At 34.5% G+C, this 22,661-nt stretch overlaps 2 protein-coding genes across 4 annotated transcripts in view; one reads left to right on the forward strand and one right to left on the reverse strand.

Annotated features, from left to right (window-relative positions):
* Positions 1-401: 401 nt before the first annotated feature.
* On the forward strand, positions 402-12,479 carry LOC123682919 (zinc finger protein 271-like). Its single transcript, XM_045621746.1, has 11 exons — positions 402-814; positions 2,461-2,652; positions 3,851-4,069; positions 4,124-4,381; positions 4,544-4,816; positions 4,873-5,153; positions 5,244-5,498; positions 5,898-6,328; positions 8,272-8,607; positions 8,955-9,353; positions 11,061-12,479. Exons 1-11 carry the CDS (start codon positions 755-757, stop codon positions 11,330-11,332), a joined length of 2,976 nt encoding a protein of 991 aa, XP_045477702.1. The 5' UTR covers positions 402-754; the 3' UTR covers positions 11,333-12,479.
* Positions 12,480-14,267: 1,788 nt separating this feature from the next.
* LOC123682920 (dual 3',5'-cyclic-AMP and -GMP phosphodiesterase 11) overlaps positions 14,268-22,661 on the reverse strand; it is a 300,891-nt gene continuing 292,497 nt past the window's right edge. For all 3 annotated transcript variants that reach the window (XM_045621747.1, XM_045621749.1, XM_045621748.1), the window contains exons 11-16: positions 21,432-21,518; positions 21,209-21,376; positions 20,068-20,177; positions 17,116-17,518; positions 15,744-15,827; positions 14,268-15,570 (exon numbers count right to left, since the gene is read on the reverse strand). In XM_045621747.1, the coding sequence (XP_045477703.1) occupies positions 15,370-15,570; positions 15,744-15,827; positions 17,116-17,518; positions 20,068-20,177; positions 21,209-21,376; positions 21,432-21,518 (1,053 nt within the window). In that variant the 3' untranslated portion in view covers positions 14,268-15,369. The remainder of the gene's footprint in view (positions 15,571-15,743; positions 15,828-17,115; positions 17,519-20,067; positions 20,178-21,208; positions 21,377-21,431; positions 21,519-22,661) is intronic.

Consider the following 22,661-nt stretch of genomic DNA (forward strand, 5'->3'; position numbering starts at 1 on the left):
AAACTTAATAGTGGTATATCCCTTAAGACATACTCTGTTTCCGATATATTGGTCTTCGTCCATAATATTCGAAATCTTCATAAGATCAGATACATTACTTATATATCTGAATTATTTTTTCTCAGTAACGAAATGAAGAAATATCTTAAATTCAAATATGGCGCTTTCTGACTGTCATTTCTCACGCAGTAGGCGGTCCTAACTAATGGAGGGAGGATTTTATTTCAAATTTCAAATAGAAAAATCTGATAAGAAATTCTGTTGGACGTAATAGTAATGATAAATCATTTTTCTTCATCGCTTGAGCTTTGAATTGAATGCCATAAGATATTAAGAAAACTACGAAAATGAAGTCAAAGATGTTTATATTATGACGCATTTCAGTTGGAATCATTTTCGGCCATCTTGCTTTACTTGTGTTTATTGTTTGCTGCTCCCCGCGTCCGTGCTGAATTAAATATAAAATAGTAGTGAAGTTGTGTAAATAAATAGTCAATAAACGCATAATACATCATTGTAAAGTAGTTTGAAGCGTTTTACGATATACATTTCGTGAGTGGAAGCTTCTGAGGATGTAAAAACGTTAAAATTATATTCGATATTTGTAATGGCTTCCTCCGCGTCCCCCTGGTCTTTGTCCACAATGACAGGGGATATTGTTCTTTCGTGTTATTCAAAACTTTACCCTTAATGGTTTTTTTCACCTTTTTTTGAATGGAACATGATTCTTTAGTTTTATTATTTTATTTTCATTATGAATACAAGTGAGAACAATCCTTTAAATAATGGAACTCATAATTCTAGCAATTCGGAGGTAAGAAAAGTTTGCAAGCCAATTAAGTGTTGTTTAATTGAATTTTCTCATTTTCCTATCCACGATATAAGTTGAAATTCACGCAATCGAACATTTTATTTATTATTTTATTCCTTCAGCAGTTTTTGATCAAATTATAAGTATTTCATTGATATATTCATTCATAATTTTTTTCAAATTACATTACATTCAAATTAAGATATTAACAAAAGTTTCCACAGCTCAGGAAATTCAATTACTTATGTTTCAATAATATCATCACTTGATTTTCACTAAAAGTATCTTTCATTCACTTCTTCTCAAAATCGTGTGTCGCAAGTTTTCAAAAACAAACCAGTTTCTCATTTGTTTATGTTTACTTGTCATTTTTATGGAAGAATTAATTCGATGCGTCAACTGCTATTTATTATTCAATATACTTGTGCACATCTTAGCTGTGCTAATTTGATATTTATTAACTACATTACATTGATCTCAATTATTTTTGCCAAAGTTTAATTAACCATTTGACAGTACATAAATTTAGTAAATGTATTTTGGGAAAACAGGTGGAATGTATTTTCCTAAGGCTCCAATTTCCCATCATAGTTCGGCACAATATTATTTTAGCCAAAAACTTGAATTTCTGTGTATTATTCAAAGCACAGTAGATTGATCTAAAACGTAGGAAGCTCATTTCATTAGTATTTCCTTGTGTTGTTTAGATTGTGGGTAAAAACCATGTGTTTTCATTAATTAATTAATTCCTTATTCCTAAGTCTTGCTTATAATTAAACTTATAATTTATATAATTTTTTATGCTGAATTTTCATTTTCAACAACTTGTGTGGAACAGAATGCCCACTAATTTATATCGAGTTATAAAAATTTTATTTTTGACAATTGCAATTTATCCTACTTCCATAAGAGAAAGAAAAAATTTTTGATTTCAACCTTGCAGTTTTGAACCATGCTGTTTCAATGTTACCGCTGTAGAAAACAATATATCCATCAGAGTGATGATATGTGTTATTTATTTGAATTGACACTTGGGTAGCATGTTGAATATTTCATGTAATATTATCAATTATCACCATTAATGATGTGAAACAAATACTCTTGTATTGTTTCCTATAATATATACATATATCAAAAAATGACATAAACTTTTGTATTGTTACTTGGGATGAAAATTTTTGATCAAAAATCCACAAAACTAGAAGTTTTTTTTTCCCAATGAATTCAATTATGGAAAGAGTACCTATATATTGTTTGGTTGACAATAGTTCAGAACATTGGGGTGTACAATTTATTACCCATAAAGAATACTGAACAACATTTTTTTTTTCAATAAAACTGGCCTTCAACTGAAAAAGTTTTTTTGTTTTCCACAATTGTACATTGATGTTCTCAATGATGCTATAAGAATACAATGGAATAAGAATTGAAAAATACTACACCGATAAGTGGCATTGCTACCTAAAGTATATATGTCACTGAGTTTTAGCTGTTTTAATGATAAATTTAATGTCAAAAACCTTAAGAAATAACTTGTTTTACATTTCAATACAATCACTGTGCCAAAATTTTTTACTCAAAAAGTAATGACTTGCCTAGAAGTCTAAAAAAAATAGCTGAAATAACTGATTTGATTGAATTTTCTTCAGGTTGAAAGATCCTTACCGTCGTCAACTATTCCTACTGACTTGCGGGTCAATACTACTGCGCTAAATACTGTTGCATTGAGTGCCAGTGTAGCCAAGTATTGGGTATTAACCAATCTTCTAACATCTCCTATACCACAAGTTTCTGTTTATGGTCCACTAGGGACTGGTAGAGATGGGCAAAAATTAACTCAGGTAAGTCTGTAACATCTCATTTTTTTGTTACTGTAGATGAAAAAGGTTGTGATTAAAAAAGTGATGTCAAAACTTAAACGGATAATATAATTGTTTAATTATAGTTTTATAACTGCTCAAAAGACTACAGAGGTTTTTATATAAAATGTAAAGGATACAGTTAAACAATAAGTTTTACTTTTCCAAGTGAAAGTTATTAAGAAAAACTAAGATGCACAGAAACCTTGGTGTGCCTACTTATACTTCAGAAAAACGAGAAACTTCCCAGATTTATGCCTACTTGATTTTCAGAGATCACCAGAGTTTCAGATGGCGCATACATCGTTTATATTTGACATAGACCAATAGCCGCCTGTCATTATATTCCAATAATTTCATTATAAATTCGATATGAACTGAATTGTAATTTCTTGTGAAATTTTGCAGTTTATAGAATCATTATTTCATTTTCAAAAGCCGACAGACAGGTAGCGAGAATTTGAACCATTCTTAAGAGCGCCCCCCCACAGAACTCTGGTAAGTTCTAGCCAAAGCAACATGTAGACTAGCTCAAAAGTCGGCAACAAAACCGAATCAGTGCACACACCAGGGTGAACGATTCTTAAGAGCGCCATCTTATGGAACTCTGGTTGCTTTGGTTAGAACTTACCAGAGTTCTGTAAGGTGGCGTTCGAATTGTTCAAATTCCCGCTTTCTGTCTGTCGGTGTTTAAAAATGAAATAATAATTTGAGAAACTGCAAACTTTCACAAGTAATTACAACTCTGTTCATATCAAATGTTTAAGGAAATGAGTGGAATATAATGACAGATGGCTATTAGTCTATGAAGAGTATAGAAGATTGTCACAAGTATAGAATATATAATATTATCATTCTATACTCAAAGGTCGCAAGAGTTGAGAATCGAGAGAAGTGTCAAATCTAAACGATGTATTCGCCATTTGAAACAGTCATGATCTCTCAAAATCGAGTAGGTATAAATCTGAAAAATCTCCTGTTTTGTCTGAAAATTTTTCAGTTATGAGTAAACTCACCAGGGTTTCTAAGCACCTTAGTTTCTAGGCATCTTAAGAAAAACAAAGTTGCTGGTCTCTATTTTATGAAAAGATTACAAACCATGGATTCAAATTTCTCCTTTACTGTCCAATATTACTTGAAATCTTGTGTGAATAGGTTATTTATAAATTTATTCCAATAGGAAGCTATGCTGTCTCAACATGGGCTCATGCCAACAGATCCTTTATTGATACCTCAACACTCGCAAATTCCTGTCAGTATTGCCACATCACAAGGTGTTGCAAGTTTAGCTATTCCAACTGGAGCTATGCATATTGATGGTCAACATAATCATCCATCTTTAGCTCATCATTCTCAGCAGCAATCTGACATGCCTAATCAACAAAATCAAATTAGAGAGGTTGGTATAAATAAGTATACTGCTCTTGAATCTCTCTCATGAATATTTTTTCAGATGTCCCAACATCCAACACATTCATCCCACTCTCAACATTCACAGCAGCAGAATATGGTGCAAGTACAGGTGCAGGATAATTTGGTATCAGTTATTGAAGACAATAAAGATCATAAGGAGGCGATAGCCAATCATATTGTACAAGCTCATGCTCATGCCCAAGCACAACTTCATATCAATGAAAACCATCATATGAACCATCAAGCTCTCACAGTACAACAGTTACAGCATCAAGTTCAACAAGTATTGGATAATGTGGTAAGAGTCTCTTCATTTGGCACTCTAGCACTACCTATCCTATTTCTGATCCAATCACTTGAGAACTGAAACGAATTTTCACATCTTTCTATTATAACTTTCCACTTTTACTTGCTGAAAGACCTTGGAATCCAAAGAAAATGGTTGTAATTGTCATTATAGGTACGTTTGGAAAATTCTGTAGAAAACAATCAGAATCAGTCCAACAATGATGTCCATATGAACGAAAATATTCAGATAGTGAAAGATGAAAAGAACCAACCTCAGCAACAGAACTGCAAAGTTTTACCAGCCCAGTTTGGTCTTCAGAATTTGAAAGATAATCTAATGGACGTTCGGACGTCTGATGGTTCAATTTTAAAGATATCAGCAAATGTTCAAGAACAAGAATTAGTTAAAACTTTAGGTGTGGAAATGGTACAAAATATGTACAAGGTGAATAAATCCTAATTTGTTACCATTTCTCCCAATTAAAATTTTATTTTTAATAGGTAAATGTCGATGACCTAAACCAACTTCTGGCATATCATGAAGTTTTTGGAAAGCTACAGGGGGAACTACCTTCAAGTGGTGCGCAAGGCATAATTCAAAGCACAGGGACCAGTGTAGGACTGCAGAATCAGGGTTCTAATGCGACAGTGCAAGCTAAGGATGAACAAGAAGCATCAACTAGCAATAATATTGAGAATGGACCTAGTATCATCAATGGTAGTAACGTGTGTGACTTATGTGGAAAAATGTTTCAATTCAGATACCAGTTGATTGTTCATAGGTAAATTTCTGGTCTTGGATATCAAGTTTTACAATATCATACTTTTTTCCCGAATCAATAGGTTTGACGAAATTGAATTAATTTTTATAGGCGTTACCATACTGAGCGAAAACCTTTCACATGCCAAGTTTGTGGTAAGGCCTTCACCAATGCCCAGGAGCTTACACGACATGGAAAATGCCATTTGGGAGGTAGCATGTTCACTTGTTCAGTTTGTTTTCATGTGTTTGCTAACAACCAGTCATTAGAAAGACATATGAAGAGGCATTCCACTGATAAGCCTTACAACTGTTCAATATGTGGAAAATCATTTGCAAGAAAGGAACATTTGGAAAACCATACAAGGTATTCAATATGTTATGTTTGTACCTTTATGCATGTTACAATTTTGATGTTTTTCATTCCTTTATTGGGTTCAATGTTAAACTTGAGACATTTAAAACAACATTCAATTCAAACCCCAAACATAAAGCTAATTTTTGCAGTGAAAATGATCTTTACAAAGGAAAATGGTTGAATTGATTATGATAACAAACACTTTTGTTAATGGCAACTACAAAGTGACATCACGTTGTAGGAATAGTATTTTGGCAGTATTTTCCTTTTTCATTTCTGTTTCTTTGAGAAATATTTATGCGAATTGAAAATATCCACTTTCATGTTCTTAATAACTGAATATTTTAAGGGAATCGTTAAAATCTCTAGCCTACAGTAATTTTTTATCACACTCTGCCTCTCTTTCAGATGCCATACAGGCGAAACCCCTTACCGATGTCAGTATTGTGCTAAAACCTTCACAAGAAAAGAACACATGGTTAACCACGTTCGTAAGCACACTGGAGAGACTCCACACAGATGTGACCTATGTAAGAAATCGTTTACAAGAAAGGAACATTTTTTGAATCACGTTATGTGGCATACTGGAGAAACTCCCCATCAGTGCAGTATCTGCAATAAGAAGTATACGAGAAAAGAACACTTGGCCAATCACATGAGGTCCCATACAAATGACACTCCCTTCCGATGTGAAATATGTGGAAAGTCGTTCACACGGAAAGAGCATTTTACAAACCACATAATGTGGCACACAGGGGAGACACCGCATCGATGTGATTTTTGTTCCAAAACTTTTACGAGGAAGGAACATCTTTTGAATCACGTGAGACAGCATACAGGTAGGAATGGGTACAAATAAATTACTTTTTTTTATGTAGCTTAGGAGTCTTATTTTCTTCACAATGATAGACACGTGATATTGTGTGTTGTAGAGAATTCCTATGTTTTTTCCGCAAATTTAGTCTTTTTCAATGATTTTGCTCTCTCTCTTTCCAAGTGATAGGAGAAAAACCAAAGAACTCACTTGCTTTTTTCCATTATTGTTATTTTCAAATGAACGGATCAATGAAATTCCATAATCATCATGTACTATATACAAATAGAAACCATGTTCGATGAAGAAATTGATTAGCACTTTATTTATTGACCTGTCATTGTTTCAACTCCGGAAACGGTGACCAAAATCAACCAAACTTTGCGTGCAGATCGTCGAATGAGCATCCGGATACACAATTTGGATGATTTTGGTCACGGTTTCCAAAGTTGAAACAGTGACAGGGCGACCTGGCCGTTGGTCATCTTCAGTGCTTTCTCGGCCCTCACTGAAGCGCTTACACCACTTAAAAACACGCGCTCGAGATAGAGAATTGTCCCCATAGACCTCTTCCAACAATTTATATAGCATTCAGTCGGAGTTTTTTTCAATGTAACGAGAAATTTGAGAATTTACTCTTGATTTTCGTCACACATGGTTTTCGGCACGAGAGAAAAACACGTTCGTTTCAAACCACTACTGCACAAATAACGGGTGTTTTTTTTCGAGGTATATAACTTTAAGTTGGCATTACTGTTCAAGATGGCGATCGACTTAACAGCTGTCAAGTGATTTATTCTCAGTTTGGTTTGGCAATTCATCATGAATAGACTCACGCCTGAACAACGCTTGCAAATAGTGCAATTTCATTTCGAAAATAATGGTTCTGTGCGGAATACGTATCGCGCACTACGTCCATTTTATTTTGTTTAGCGATGAAGCGCACTGCTGGTTAAATGCCTACGTCAACAAACAAAACTGCCGCATTTGGAGTGAAGCTAATCCAAGTATATGTCGAAACACCGTTACATCCAGAAAAACTGACTGTTTGATGCGCTTTATGTGCTGGTGGAATCATTGGTCCGTACTTCTTCAAAAATTGATGATGGCCAGAACGTTACAGTCAATGGTGATCGGTATAGAGCCATGATTACTAACTTTTTCATTCCTGAATTGAACAACCATGATGTCCAGGAGCTGTGGTTCCAACAAGACGGCGCAACATGTCACACAGCTCGTGCCACAATCGATTTATTGAAAGACACGTTTGGTGACCGCCTAATTTCACGTTTTGGACCTGTGAATTGGCCTCCAAGATCTTGTGATTTAACACCGCTAGACTATTTTCTGTGGGGCTATGTAAAGTCATTGGTCTATGCGGATAAGCCACAAACCCTTGACCATTTGGAAGACAACATTCGCCGTGTTATTGCCGATATACGGCCACAAATGTTGGAAAAAGTAATCGAAAATTGGACGTCCAGATTGGACTACATCCGAGCCAGCCGTGGCGGTCATATGCCAGAAATCATATTTAAAATGTAATGCCACAAGATTATCTTGCGGATAAATAAAATTCATGTCAATCGAATAATCCGTCGTTGTTTTATTGCAATTTAAAGTTCTATAGCTCTAAAAAAAACACCCATTCCAATAATAGTGACGAGAACGTGCTTTGGTACGTGCATAGACAAGATATCTAGATACCCAACGCACTACTTGTTTTTTCCCCACCCCTCTACGGCGCCCTCTGTCTCGTTATTTAATAGCCAGACCTCGTATGTAGGGAACTATTGCTCATAAGTAGGGATCTTAAACTTGTTTCTCACAGCTGTGAGAAAAATCTTTCCAATACTTCCAAGAAATGTAGGAATAAGTGAACTATTTTAATTATCATGATCTCATCCCCATAAATCCAAAGGAGAATGTGTAGGTAGATTTATAAATATACTTTTTTCCTCAACTCAGGAGAATCTCCCCATCGATGTGGCTTCTGTTCGAAATCTTTCACAAGGAAGGAACATTTGATCAATCATGTCAGGCAACACACTGGTGAAACGCCTTTCAGATGTAGCTATTGCCCTAAAGCCTTCACTAGAAAGGATCATTTAGTCAATCATGTCAGGCAGCATACTGGAGAATCTCCTCATAAGTGTACATTTTGCACCAAGTCCTTCACAAGAAAGGAACATCTTAACAATCACGTCAGACAGCATACTGGAGAATCACCTCATCGGTGTCACTTTTGTTCGAAATCCTTTACCAGGAAAGAACATCTGACGAATCATGTTCGGATTCATACAGGTAAGGTCTTTTCAGATTACATTTCAATATGTTCCATCTTTTATTGAAGTAGTGTCCTTTTGGCTTTTACCACTGGAGAAATATCATCTCATCAAATTTTTGGGATTTAATTATTCAGTTGGTAAAAGCCCTAATTTAGAAAGTTAATACTAAGCTTTCTTTGTATTTTAGACCATATCATCAAAGATTTTCATGCCTACTCATGTTCATTTGACCTAATAAGGTTGAAATAACTAAAATCACCATGAAATCTTTATTTTTACCTATTTCTGGAGATTTTCAGAACTCCAAGTAGCAAATGAAATCCTGAATTGTTCCTTTATTTTATCTAATTGTTCTTCTTTTAGGAGAATCTCCACATCGTTGTGACTTTTGTCAGAAAACTTTCACCCGCAAGGAACATATGATTAACCATCTTCGACAACATACTGGAGAAACTGCCCATTGTTGCAATGTATGCTCCAAACCTTTCACGAGGAAAGAACATCTCATTAATCATATGAGATCTCATACAGGAGAGAGGCCTTTCGCTTGTGGTGAATGTGGAAAATCCTTCCCGTTGAAAGGTAATCTACTGTTCCATCAAAGGTCGCATAATAAAGGTGCGCAGGCTGACAGACCATTCCGTTGCGATTTGTGCGATAAGGATTTCATGTGCAAAGGACACTTAGTTTCTCATCGTAGATCGCACAGTGTGGAGAGGCCCCATGTGTGTCCAGATTGTGGAAAAACCTTTGTTGAAAAGGGTAAGTTATTTAATTCCATATCAATGGGTAAACTCTTATGACATGTTGTAAAGTAAACTCTTATAACATGTTGTAAAGCTTGGTCATAAGCTTATGGGTGAGGTGAATACACTGCAAATTCAAAATTGATTGGTTCATTACTGTCGGCAAATTGGTCAATTTAGACCCCTGAGAAATGATATATGTACTTGTACCAATGAATAATCCAAATGCATTTCCATTCTACAATTTTCGCACGCTTGGCAGGCAAATATTTTGCTGGCCCCGATGTCTGTAATTTTCGAATTTTGAGCTGAGAATGGTTTCAACTATTTCAAGCATAGAGGTTTGATTCAATGATGAAAAATTCGATGTCAAAATCGATTTTTGCAAATGGAATGTGCTAGAGACTAAATATTTTCATGGTCTAAATATCTTAGTTAAGTTTCATTTGATGGTTTTGTATTATTACATAAAAAAAATTATTCTTTCCATAATTGAAAAAGTATCCATTTGATTGAACTGTGTGAAATTTAGAAATCAATTGTAATAAAAAAAAGTGACACTTATGTCAAAATGAGTAGTTCAAAAATTCAACTGTTTTAACACAATAAATTTTTTCTGATTTGCTTATCCTCTGAACCTCTTTGGACCTGTAAAGTGGAATTTTTGTGTGTATGAGATTTTCTGATAGGGATAGGGGTTTGTCTACGAAGTCTAAAACACTGGTATAGTATATCCAAAGTCACTTGAACTAGTCCATAAAAATGCTTGGCCAGATGAACCTTTAAAGTGGATACCGCGATCTGTTAAATACCGCTAAATAATTTGAAAGTGTTGTTAGACAATAAATTCACTGGCTCCAAATAAATTTCTTGAAACTTGGACAACTCTAGCATAATCAAAATATTCTGCTTCCTCCAAGTGATTTTGGATATACTATACACTCAGTCAAGGCTCATTTTCACAGTGATAGTAACTATCACGTAGTTTAAATGGTGATAGTTACCATCGCGATAGCACTATCTTGATAGTACTATCACCGTGAAAATGAGCCATCACTCTTGAAAAACCTTAAAATTAAAGTGGCGACTTTTGAAGGGACCAGCCTTCTTGGATTTTAATGGTATTGATCCCTTTGCCCTCGATTTCCGCATCGTTTCTTCATTTATTTTATTTATTTATCTTTCCACATCCATCAGCCTAATTCCCAATTACAGGCTTAAACAGGTGAGAAATACATATGGCGCTCACGTCGTCCTTCTGTCAATGTCATTTTGAGGTTAAATCAAAGGTCAATCAACTTTTGACAGAACAAATGAAAATATTAAAATGATGCTGTTGATTGGTAAATTATTTGTATAGAACAAAAGAGAAAGGGACCCATGCCCAGCCTGAGTCACCAGAATTATCTTGAATAAAATCTAATCAGTGAACACACAAGTATTTTAGACATCTTAGGACAATATTTTTGACATTTGTTGTCTAAAATGTTTGCCATTTTAATCATGAATCACTCGAACAACGCTTCCAACTTATAGGAACTAATTTTCAAAATCTGAATTTGACATATCCGTCCTTGTGACCAGGCAATTCATGCTAAATAGATACATTTCACCAAAACCTTGCATAAATACTAATTTGAACAACCTAGCAAAAGCTCTTGACTTCATGTTAATGCTTTCTCATGTTTTTTCAACATTATTTCATTGTTGTGTATATTTTCAGGTAATATGATGAGACATCTACGCAAACATGCTTCAGACAATGCGCAACTCAATTCTTCGCAATCTCTGACCTCTCAGAGTCAACCTCAATCCGCCAATTTGCAAATACCGCAAGTTGGTCAACCCAATAGTCCTCCATCAGGGGGAACTATTGTAACACAGCAACAACAGCAAGGACCTCCCCCACATTTATCAATGCATGCTCCACCTCCCCCTGGAGCTCACCCTGTCTTAGTGCCTGCACCCAACGGTAATGTACTGGCCTCTTACTAGCATTACTCGTACTGTTATCTTTAAATCTAATAGAAATTAGTTCCTTCTGTAACAGTATTTTTCACCAGACCATTTTTTTTTGTTAGTACCTCCAATTTTTCTATTCATGACGAATATCTTGAAAATTTTGTTCCTACTGGTGCTGCATTAATTCTTTCATTGTTGTTTTGCTGTATAACATGAACAAGAATTTATTGCTTTTCAAGATGTTCATCATTTTTGGTTTTTTAATTTATAGTTTAAGTATTAATGAAATAATTAATATGTAGAGTTTTCAATGTATATCAATTTTACGGATTTGGACTAACCCAGTTTAAAATGCTGAATTGTCATTTATTATTCCATTAAATCATTGTATATTTCAGAAGAATAAGAAAATGAGAATATCGCGCATCTCTTTTTAAGAAAAATAATATTTCAATGAATAACTCGCATCACATCAAAAAGGGTTTGATACTTTTATATCAAATAATTATTCATGTGAAAAATAGTACCACACCTAATGTAAAATTTGACAACATATACTTCAAACACCAGTTAAGTGAGAACTAACCATAAAAAGTAATTCTTGTTGAGAGCTGACCTTTTCTTCGAAAAAAAAAAAAAATTGCAATAATGATATGTGCTTTTCTTATAGGGGTAGCATTTAGTGAAAACATTCATTATGTTTTGTCAAATTGACAATTTGGGGTACTCTAAATTAATTTTAAGATATCAAATTGCTGCAGGATAGGAGTGATGTCCTTATTCTCATGAACATCGAGCCATTTAATTGGTGCAATATTTTCTAATTATTAGAAATATTATATTTTAGTATTTCAATCTTTTATGACATTTTTTTTATAATTTTTGGTATATTTATATATTTTTATTTTGTTTTATCGATTGGAAAAATGCCAGTGAATTCTTTTTCATAATAAGTATTGATATAGGTTAGGTTTGAAGATCTCCAGAGATGTCCTATAAAATGGGAAATGTGTGATATATATTTATATTATATATTTTTTGTGATTTGCAAAGATGATGGTTTGAAATGATCGACTGTTGTGTGTTTCACACAATTTGTAATTTAAATTCGAAAGATGAAACCTTAGTATAACGTTAATAATTAAATTTCTATGAGGCAAATAAATTTTTTATATACCCATTTGTTAGCAAAGTATTTTATGCATGATGTTTTCCTTCAATGAAGAATTAACCATGTTGAAAGCAATAAGTACATTAGAATATTTATTTGCAATTTTGGTCATCAATTAACTCATATTGAGACTGTTATTTAATCTCAAAAATTTAATTTTTTTTTCCTGACAGAATTATACCTTTGAGCACTTTTTGTGGGCTAGGATGAATTTTCTTAGCGCACCAGAAAAACTATATATTGGGAACAATTTTTTAGTGAACCATATCAAGGAGGGGTATATGAATATCTAAAACTCTATTATGAGTAACTCTGTAAATATATATCATAAATAAAAGAATTTATATATATTTATATAATAGGAGTTTATATATTATAGAAATGTAGTTCTACGGAAATGACTGATTTGATACTGAATTGAAGGGAGATTTTCGTCAACAGAAACAAAAGTATTATTGCGAAAAAGGATGATATAGGGTGGAATAAAATGTTAAAGAGTTCAGTTACCATTTCAATTCCAAATTAACAATTTTAAGTGAACTCCAAATTCTGGTTCAATTCAAAAATCAATTGTGAAATGATTGAGAATGGTGAATACATCTAATTAATTTTGAATTTTTCTTTTCCTTCTATGTCAATATTGAAGATTATAATTGATTTATAAATCCCAGTGCTTTTTATTTTTCAGTCATTGAATAATTGCCATAGATCATTTTGAATGTATATACACTGTAGAATTATTCTGATAAGTGTTTTTTCCTTGTTTGCTTAGGAAAGCCAACATCGAAAAATATTTTTTTCTTAGTAGAATTTAATATTGGACTTTGATAGTCCGAAATTTTTTAGACGTGGTCTAATAAGTTAGGTTAGAATATTCTAACCCTCATCATGTTTTGTTTTTTGTAATTACAGCCAGACTGACAAGTTTCATTTCAGAATTTTGAGAACCTGCATCATCTCTGAATTAACGAAGTTTTTATATTTAATGTATATATTCTTCTTTGTTATTTTATCAAGTGAAAAAACTCTTATCAGAGCAAACACGAATCTATTAGCTATAAGTTATTGTATTATTTTTCATCATCACATTAACTACACATTTATCACGTATGTATCAATCTTTTTGTTTGAAGTGAAACTGCTTGGGAATAAATCTATATTTTACTCGACTAATAACCAGCTTTTCGTTGAAAATTATTGTATCAGCTGTTTTTCAATATTGGTTTCTGATTGATCAATCTAATTCAACGGAGCAATTTAATAACAACCAATATTAAAAATTACTTAAATTCTATTCATTTCAAAACTTATTCACAAGTCTACAGGAGCAGAAAGCAAAAACTTGTGGAATTTGGGATTCTATATTTTGATTGAAATTTTTATATATACATAAATCCTAATTTTCAAAGGTTTGGTTTCAACCAATTAGTCTTTATATACAGATTTTCAGATAGTTGAAAATAAATTAATATTTTGATTTTCAATAATTAAGTTTCACTTCTAATAAGATTAATTTTTGGTAAAATACTATCAACAAGTCCAAAAAAATCACAAAATGTACATAATTATTGTATAATATCATGTAACATCAAATTGAGAAGAAAATATATGAATAATTGATTTTGTATGTTACAATTTAATTTGTATAAAAAAACTTTGTTTTTTTATGTAATAAAAAGTATTAGCTATATTTCATTTTTCAATTGCTATTATTGAAGTGAAAACACAACCATCATTCCTGAAAAAAATCGCATTAATCAATATCACTGGGATATGTGGTTATAAAAAAATCGAGCAAATAGGTCATAAATATATTATTTCTCAATATTCCTGTTCGTATAACAAAATCAGAAAACTCTAAATCTTATAACTAAAGTGGACATCACACTGAAAGTTGTAAAAATAGTCTTACCTAAAGTTAGTTCGTTATATAATCACTTTGGTTGCACTAGGTTCAACAAAAATTTTCATTAACCAAAATACTAATTGAAAATCACTTAAAAAAATTAGTTATTGATCACTCTATAATTCATCAACTAAGTTTAATTAATGCGTTTTTGAAATTCCCTACAATTATAATTATCACAACAAAATATATACACAAGAGAGCTTTTTAGTAAAACTCATGAAATCTGAGACCTTATAAATATATAAATAAAATAAATAAATACTGTAAATACAAATCCTGCTCAACTAAATGGTTGCTAGGTTATCAACAATCACTTCAAAAAATAATATACTTTTTGATTAAGCGACAATTATTTACAATATTTTTGTAGTTCTAGATTTATAATCATCCTTTCAAATTTTAAAGAGTTATGGTATTCTTGTTCATATAAATTCAATAGGCCTTTAAAAAATCAATAGTTACAAATTTTCAATAATGAGAATTACAAAATGTAGAATTCATAATTATTTTCCACATCGCTTTTTTATTGCAGCTACAGTACTAATTTCAATATGGTCCAAAATTTAAGAAGAGTCAAGCTATATGAAAAATTTGGTATATTTAAGACCCATAAAGAATATAGTTTTGAAGATTTGTCATTAAAATTTAGTCTCAGTATTGAACATTTTGTGGAAGACAGCTATATAATTTGTTTGAATCTACTTTTTACTGGAATGATACAATCGAAAAAACTGGATGAGCTCCATAGTCTAAGGGAAATGACGACATGTGTTAACGGTGTTAAAATATTTGCAATTGTCACTATAAGACAATGTTGGAGTAAAGTTAACATATTTCATTTCATTAACAGTTTCATTATATTTGGAAATATGACTAAAATATTTTTTTCATAGATTTTTCAAATCCATAAGTCTTTTTTCTAAAACTAACAATAAATAATTTTCCTGGTTAATTATATACATATGTATTTTAATACAATTCAATTATGTTTCAGTTAGTTGTACTTTCTGCTGCAGATATATTAGAACTTGACCCGCTCATATTCGATTTGGGAGAATTCTGATTATTATTTCTTTCCTCATCGTCAATCGTAACAAGACTTTGATCCATTGCTATTTCCATCCACTTCTCACGGTTTTTCTTCACTCCCACAACCAAAGGTTCTAAATTCTCGGAAAGTAGACCAAATGCCTGAAATTAAAAATGAAATTTCTAATTCTATTCTGCAAAATGAATGGAGTATCTACAGTTAAAAAATAAATACTTTAATTAATAGCAGATGCATATTTAATTTTCTTTTAAAGCTGAACCCAAATGCTCAAAACGGTTCAACAAAATTGCATAAAATATTTATTTATACTCACTTCATATATTGGTAAACAAATCGAGTCGATGAATCCAACTTGCATAAGGGGTAATTGGTCTTCTTTTTCCCTATTCATCAAATCCTGAAAGAGAAAAAAACAAAATCATAAGATATTGAAAACGAAAGGATGATAAGAATTCAATAATTTTCAGTGAATGTATTTATTTGGGACATTTGTGGGCATTAGTTTGTCGAAAACATCTCGAGAATACTATATTTCATCGTACTCCTGTAGTTTAGAAAAAGGTATGAGACAAAAATCTATCAAGTATCTTCAAAGTCAGAAACGAGGAGGTTTTACTCTTTAGTGACTCTGACTGCCCGAGAGGTGGCGTTATGGGCGTTGCGCCACACTCTACTACGGCCCCGGTCTCCGTTGTTGTAGCAGAGTCACCTCTCCACTATGGTGTGAGAGGGTGTCTTAGGCAGAGATAGTTGGATTGCCTAACTGAAGAGTACACCAGCGATCTCGGAACGAAACACAATGCTTAGGGAAGGGCGCACCAAGGTAAATTTAGCTCGAGAACGTCTTGCCAAAACTCAATAACATGTTTCCCCCAAAATGGTCTGCCAAACAAGTGTCTTGAACTTTGTATTTTATCCTCATCAGCATAAGTGAAATGGTCTTCGGTTTGGGATTGTGTTTTGTCTTCTAAAGACGTCTCTATTTCATTTCGTAATGTTGATTTGATGAAGTATAAATGTATATTCTTGACCATTTGTAGACATTGATTGTTATTCCAGAAATTCCAGATATTTGCCTGGGTTTTCTAAATACCGTACCATACTTGTCATTAATGAACGGCGCACTTTTATCCTAGAAAAAAGCTTTAACCAATTCTTTACTCAATGTCAAGTTATGATGACTTTCCAATTTGCTGATATTTAATCGTAGTGTAGCTTCAGCAATAACTAGTGTTGCATCTTCGTCCGCAACTTAAGAGTGGTTTATTGCTTTCTGGGACGTTTGCGCTTTTATTGTCTCATATGCAATTTTAATATTGATTCAATTTCAGAGGGATCCCGCATTTGCTGGATTGGATTCCCTACTTCGAACAGATAAAAAATGGTCTTGTTCAACCTGCGTTTTGAAATTTCAAGGGGAAAAGTTCGGTTGAATTTTATGCTTGATTCGAAAAAGATCCTCTGAAGGTGCGCTTTCATAGTTTCTGAGGAACAACAATTATCCTAGCGTTAAAATGGGCTTAGGAGTGAAGAACAAGGAAGAACATGACCATTGACGGAGTGTTTTGTATTAAATTTTAAAATCTCGAAATGAAGTTAAGATAGGCAGTTTTGTATGGATATTTTTTCAGACATGTCGAGATTCTAAATTCTGGACTTCAATAATTCATCATTAATAAACTTACAATAGGTGTGATGTTGAGCTCCTCTCTTTCCATGTCACCCTGTTCGAAGAACTCGGAGGAAACGAGTTCTGCCACCCTCTTCTCGACCTCCCAGGGTTTCGTGATAGCGGATAAATCACAAACGGTCATTAGCATCGCCCTGAGGGTTTCCCTGTTCTCGTCCATTTGCCAGCAGGCCCCCTCCCTTACGGCCGTGAAAAACGCCCCCCTCTTTCTGAAGTAAATCGCGAGATCTGTCGACAAAATAGCCTCTTCCAACACCCTTATCACCCTAGAGTATTCCTCTGATGAGATGTTGGAGAGTAGCTGGTTGCCAGGGGAGTTCAGGATCATGATGCACTGGTCGAAGTGATGATGCTCCATGGTGGAGGTGGAGTACAGCTGGGCCAGTGGCGATGAAGCTCTGTAAAATACAAACAATGGTTTACATTCAGTGATTTGTACTGGGAACAGTTGCGTACAGAGAATTTATGAATACATTTTGGCGCCCCTTCTCAATCGTCCCTATTTATTACTCGATGTGAATTTCAACACGATTTTAACACTAAATCAACTTACATCAAAGATATAAAAACATTCTATTTTAATGAAATACATTATATTTTACACCCCACCCTTTTTTCTTATGTTTTCTAAATATATGTATAGGTATGCTATGTACCTTTTTGAGCCGTTTTCTACAAAAATAGAGGGTGCGGCAGAGCCGATTGACGAGTTTTGACGGGTCATTGCTCGGGATGTGGTGGAGGCAGGTAGTTGTGGAAGGAGTCTTTATGTTCCTTAGAGTCAGTAGTTTTCAGTCAGAACCTTGATTTGGACCTGAGTGCATCGAGGCTTTGTCATTCGCACGTTTTACGAAAATAACCGTTCTGTGATCGCGACCCAGGGAGCATTTGGGCATTATTTCGCTCTGCAAACACAATCAAAACTTGGGCTTGCAACTTGAAGAAACAGGAAGTACACGACGAGGGCGAGGACATGAACGACCGAGAACGGTAAGAACACCGGAAAATGTGCAGGTTGTTCGAGTAGTAGTCGAGCATTCACCTAGACTCTCTGCATGGAGGCATGCGATAGCTTTGGGAATGTCAAAACCGATCTTTGAGGAGGATTCTGCATGAGGATTTATCATTCCACCCATATAAAATCATGCTTGTTCAAGAGTAGAGTGCGATTACGTGAACTGTAAAAATCGTTATGAGGAAATGATTCAGCGCATCTCCCCAAGAGCACCTTTTTTCAGTAGTGATGAGGCACATTTTCACATATCTAGAACAATGAATAAGCAACATTTCCGGTAAAGGGATGCATGTAATCCTCTTCAACACTATGAAAGACCATTCCATTCACCTAAAGCCATAGTTTGGTGTGATATGTCTCAATTCGGAGTGATAAGCCCTTATTTTTTCGAGGGGGAAAATGTCACTGTCACAGTTGCTTCCCATCGTTATGTGTCAATGTTGGAAACCTTCCTACAGCCTGAATTGAAAGAACTTGCTGAAGAACACGATCTGGGTGACGTATGGTTTCAGTAGGATGGCGCTACAGCTCACACAGCTCGAACTTCATCAGCTGTTTTGAGACATATGTTCCCAGGGAAACTGGTCTCACTGAGAGGGGACGTGGGTTGGCCAGCGCGCTCACCAGATTTGAGCATCTGCGACTTCTTCCTTCGAAGCCACCTCAAAGATAAGGTCTTCAGACATCATCCACACACCCTGCCACAACTCAAGCAGCGAATAACCGAAGAAATTCGGGCCATACCGCTCGAGATATACCGAAAAGCGGTCGAAAACTACTTCCAAAATCGACTACATCAGTGTGTCGCAGCAGACGTCCGCCATCTTAGTGATATCGTTTTCAAAACTTGAGCAAACTAACTATATTTCCTACTGCTTCGAATGAATAAAACCGTTTTCTCTAACTTTTACCATTTTTTTTAAAAAAGACCTTTGAAACTCATCAGTCGGCACTGCCGCACCCTATACCTCAGAATATTGGATTGGAATCAACAATTAAATTTGTATTGGCAGGGAAATGAAACACTGATTTTGAATTTCGGAATTGCATTTCTTTTGTCTTATTCTCTGATTTCTATTGCATTTTCAAGATGCATAGAATACATTGTGTCGACCAAGATCTTCCAGTGCATGGTGGATCTTTGATATAGAAATTACCGGAACGGAATCGACTGAACCAAAATTGCGCGTGATTGACCATAAACACTATTTACATTTTCAGTCGCCTGGCTTGTATTTCGCCTTTATCGAAGAAAAACTGTAAAAAAGCGTATTTTCTCTTTGATAGTGTCAAACTAAACTCGTGAACTAATCACAAAACTAACAAAAGAGATTTTGTAGTTCGAAATCTCAACTTTCTAAAGCCATCTAGTTGAACCCAATTGGACTTACACAACGCGAGATACAGATAACCAAAGCCATTTAGTGAAAAAATAATGGATTTCTTTTTACACAACCTAGTAAGAACACATCGAAATAGGTTTGTCTTTCATCAGAACTTCTCATCTAGGTAAATAACCGACAACAATGACATCTTAATAAATTACATTTTGGATAATATATTGCAACAGTTCACTAGTTCCCAAAAGGCGTATGAATGAACTAGTGTTCAAAACTTCCGAAACCAAGTCTTTGCTTTTCCCAATTTTTCTTATGACATATTATATCGAATCATTCAAAAATAACGATCCGAGAAATAAGAAAAAGTTATTATGATTCAAGAATTTGTACTTGCGAAGGTTATCTAAGTGCCTAGGTACCAAGATACACTCCCTTACAAGGTATGTGTTGCAGTTATTCAATTTATATTCAGATGATTTTAAGTCAAGAATCAAGTGGTATCGCTGCGGAATAACAATATTATTATTTCATGTACCTGTAGCTCTTCTACTCTTCCGAGAAATAATAAACTGAAAAGGAAGTAGGTACTCACTTGATTTGGAATGAATTATTTGTCCCCCTGTGGTCCAAGTCATGGCAGAGACATGCTATCATTAAAGCAAGACATTCTATTTCTCCAAAAATGTTCCACCATTGTGTGACCTGAAACAATAATCATTTCATGAATTACTTACAAACATAGTGCCTAATATTTGTTAACGTTAATATCATTGTAGGCTTGGTTAATCGATTGTCTAGAGGTATGATTCGATTACCTGCCTTTCGTCTTTTTCTTCGTGACTGTGTTGGATTTGTAATAATTAAACTCTTTTGAATTATTAACATCTATTTACAAAGCCACAATTATACAGTACAAACTCAGTATTGAGAAGATCCTAATTACGTCTTAATTACAAGTTTCTCACTACGGTACTGAATTTCGTCTTTAACTCGTTTGTTGATTACTCGAAACGTCTTCGTTTATCACGTCTTCGTCGTACTTCAAGTTTTCGGTCGTCTCGTCTCTAACTCGTCTTAATTTAGTCCGCGAACCATCTTTTCGTCTTACGTCTTAAGTTGACCGACCGAACTTGACTTGTCTTCGGCTTAAGTTGAACTTTACCCGTCTTCGGCTTAATTTGAACTGTGCTGTCTGCCCATTGGAACTTACCCTGTCTCGAATATCGACCTCCCTTCTTTCGGCTTGACCACACCCTCAGGGAAAGTACCATCCCCATGTCCAATAAGAATTTTGCCGTACCGCCCACAAAGATCTTCGCGGATTCCTGGAAATCGAATATTCTCGAAGGACTAGTACCTGATACACAGATGTAACACATCTGGTACAACCGTCTTGTTCTCTAACTTTCCCAACCCCAGTAAATCTCTTAAGTTTTACAACCGACATGACACGTCTTCGACACCCCGAAGAATTACACATCCTTTTTACATTATATGTACAATAACAATTCGTTCCCGGTAAATTCATTGAATTTGTCATGCCCTTGACACTTGAAGAGACTAATAGGTCTCCAAGCATCCGGTTGACCATCTCAATTATTTACAGGGAACAATAACTGGATCCTACATCATTATCTCCCGAATCAAATATATTTTCGAAACTTGCATTGAAAAGCTACCAAGCTTTATACTATCGTAATTTGAAGTGACCAGTTCTAGTTTAAAGTTCTTACCGTTAAGATGGCGAACATCATCTGGGCCACATTGAATGCGTGCCTCCAGTTGTGATAGGTAACATTTCGGTAATTCTTCTTGACAGACAACAACCACCTGCATAACACCTCATAATCCATATGGAATCTTTCCACTAGGTCTAAGTCTAGAAACATCCTTATACAGGCCTAAAAACAAAGCTTGTGAAAGAGAAGACAAAAATTTCCATAAATTTTATCTTACCGTAAGAGTATCATCGTCACTCATGTGAATATCGTCGAAAGAAAAACTGTGAAGTCTTAAATGTGCGGATGACGGAACCCTCAAGCTCTGAAAAAAATCAATTATTCTATAAAAATATACTCATTATTATTTTAATGAGAGAGCTGAGCAAGGAAGTTGAACAAAGAAAGCTAGCAACTTTCTCAGCGAACTAGTTCATTCTTATTACAAAATCGTTCATTCCAGATTAAATTCTTTCCTGGAATGAAGTTCGTTAGTTCGCGAACTAGTTCTACCTAGCTAGCTAGAAATAGCTCTTTTCTATAATGAGTTCTTAAGTCACGAACAAGTTCTTTTCTATAAAGAGCTCTTTAGTCACGAACTAGTTCTTTTCTTTAAAGATTTCGTAAATTTGCATTATAGTTCTTTCATAAAACATAGTTCTTCTTAGGAATAAGGGCCGTCGTGAACTAGTTCTTTCATATATTAGGTGTACAACCTTGCTTCCGTCGTTTTGCAATAGACGGCTGTAACAGTAAGTGGTAGTCGTAATAAATAGATCGAAGATGTCATACAATAAGCTTAGGTATTTGTAAACATAACGCCATCAAAATATCAGTCGATTTGTAGCTTCATCATGAAGTTATTCTCGATTAAACATGTCAGCTTATGAGCCAAATTCTCATCATTCGCAGGAGATTTCAACTGTCTGCTTTAAAACAAATCTGCGACTGAGGCTTATCGAATGCTCTCAAATACCTATGGTGAGGCCGCTATTAGTGAAAGAACGTGCCACGAGTGGTTTCAAATGTGATTCTGACGTCGAAGGCGGTGGAAGAAAGAAGGTTTTCGAAGATGCAGAATTGGAGGCATTAGTAGAGTCATGAACAAGAATTGGCAGGAACATTGGTAGTGACGCAACAAGCCATTTCAAAAAGCCTGAAATTCATGGGAAAGATTCAGAAACAAGGAAATTGGGTGCCGTACGAGTTGAAGACGAGAGATGTTGAACGGTGTTTATTAGATTGTGAACAGCTGTTTGCAAGGCAAAGATGGAAGGGGTTTCTGCATCGCATTGTGACTGGAGACGAAAAATGGGTTCATTATGATAAATTTACGAAGTAAAAAATTGGATCGATTCGTGGATCGCTTCAAAAGATGACCAGTTTTTTTAACGTGGAATTCGTACGCTGCCCGAAAGATGGGAAAAAGTAGTGGCCAGTGATGGACAATTCTTTGAATCATAAACGT

Source organism: Harmonia axyridis, chromosome 6 (assembly GCF_914767665.1).
Source record: "Harmonia axyridis chromosome 6, icHarAxyr1.1, whole genome shotgun sequence".
NCBI classification, from domain to species: domain Eukaryota; kingdom Metazoa; phylum Arthropoda; class Insecta; order Coleoptera; family Coccinellidae; genus Harmonia; species Harmonia axyridis.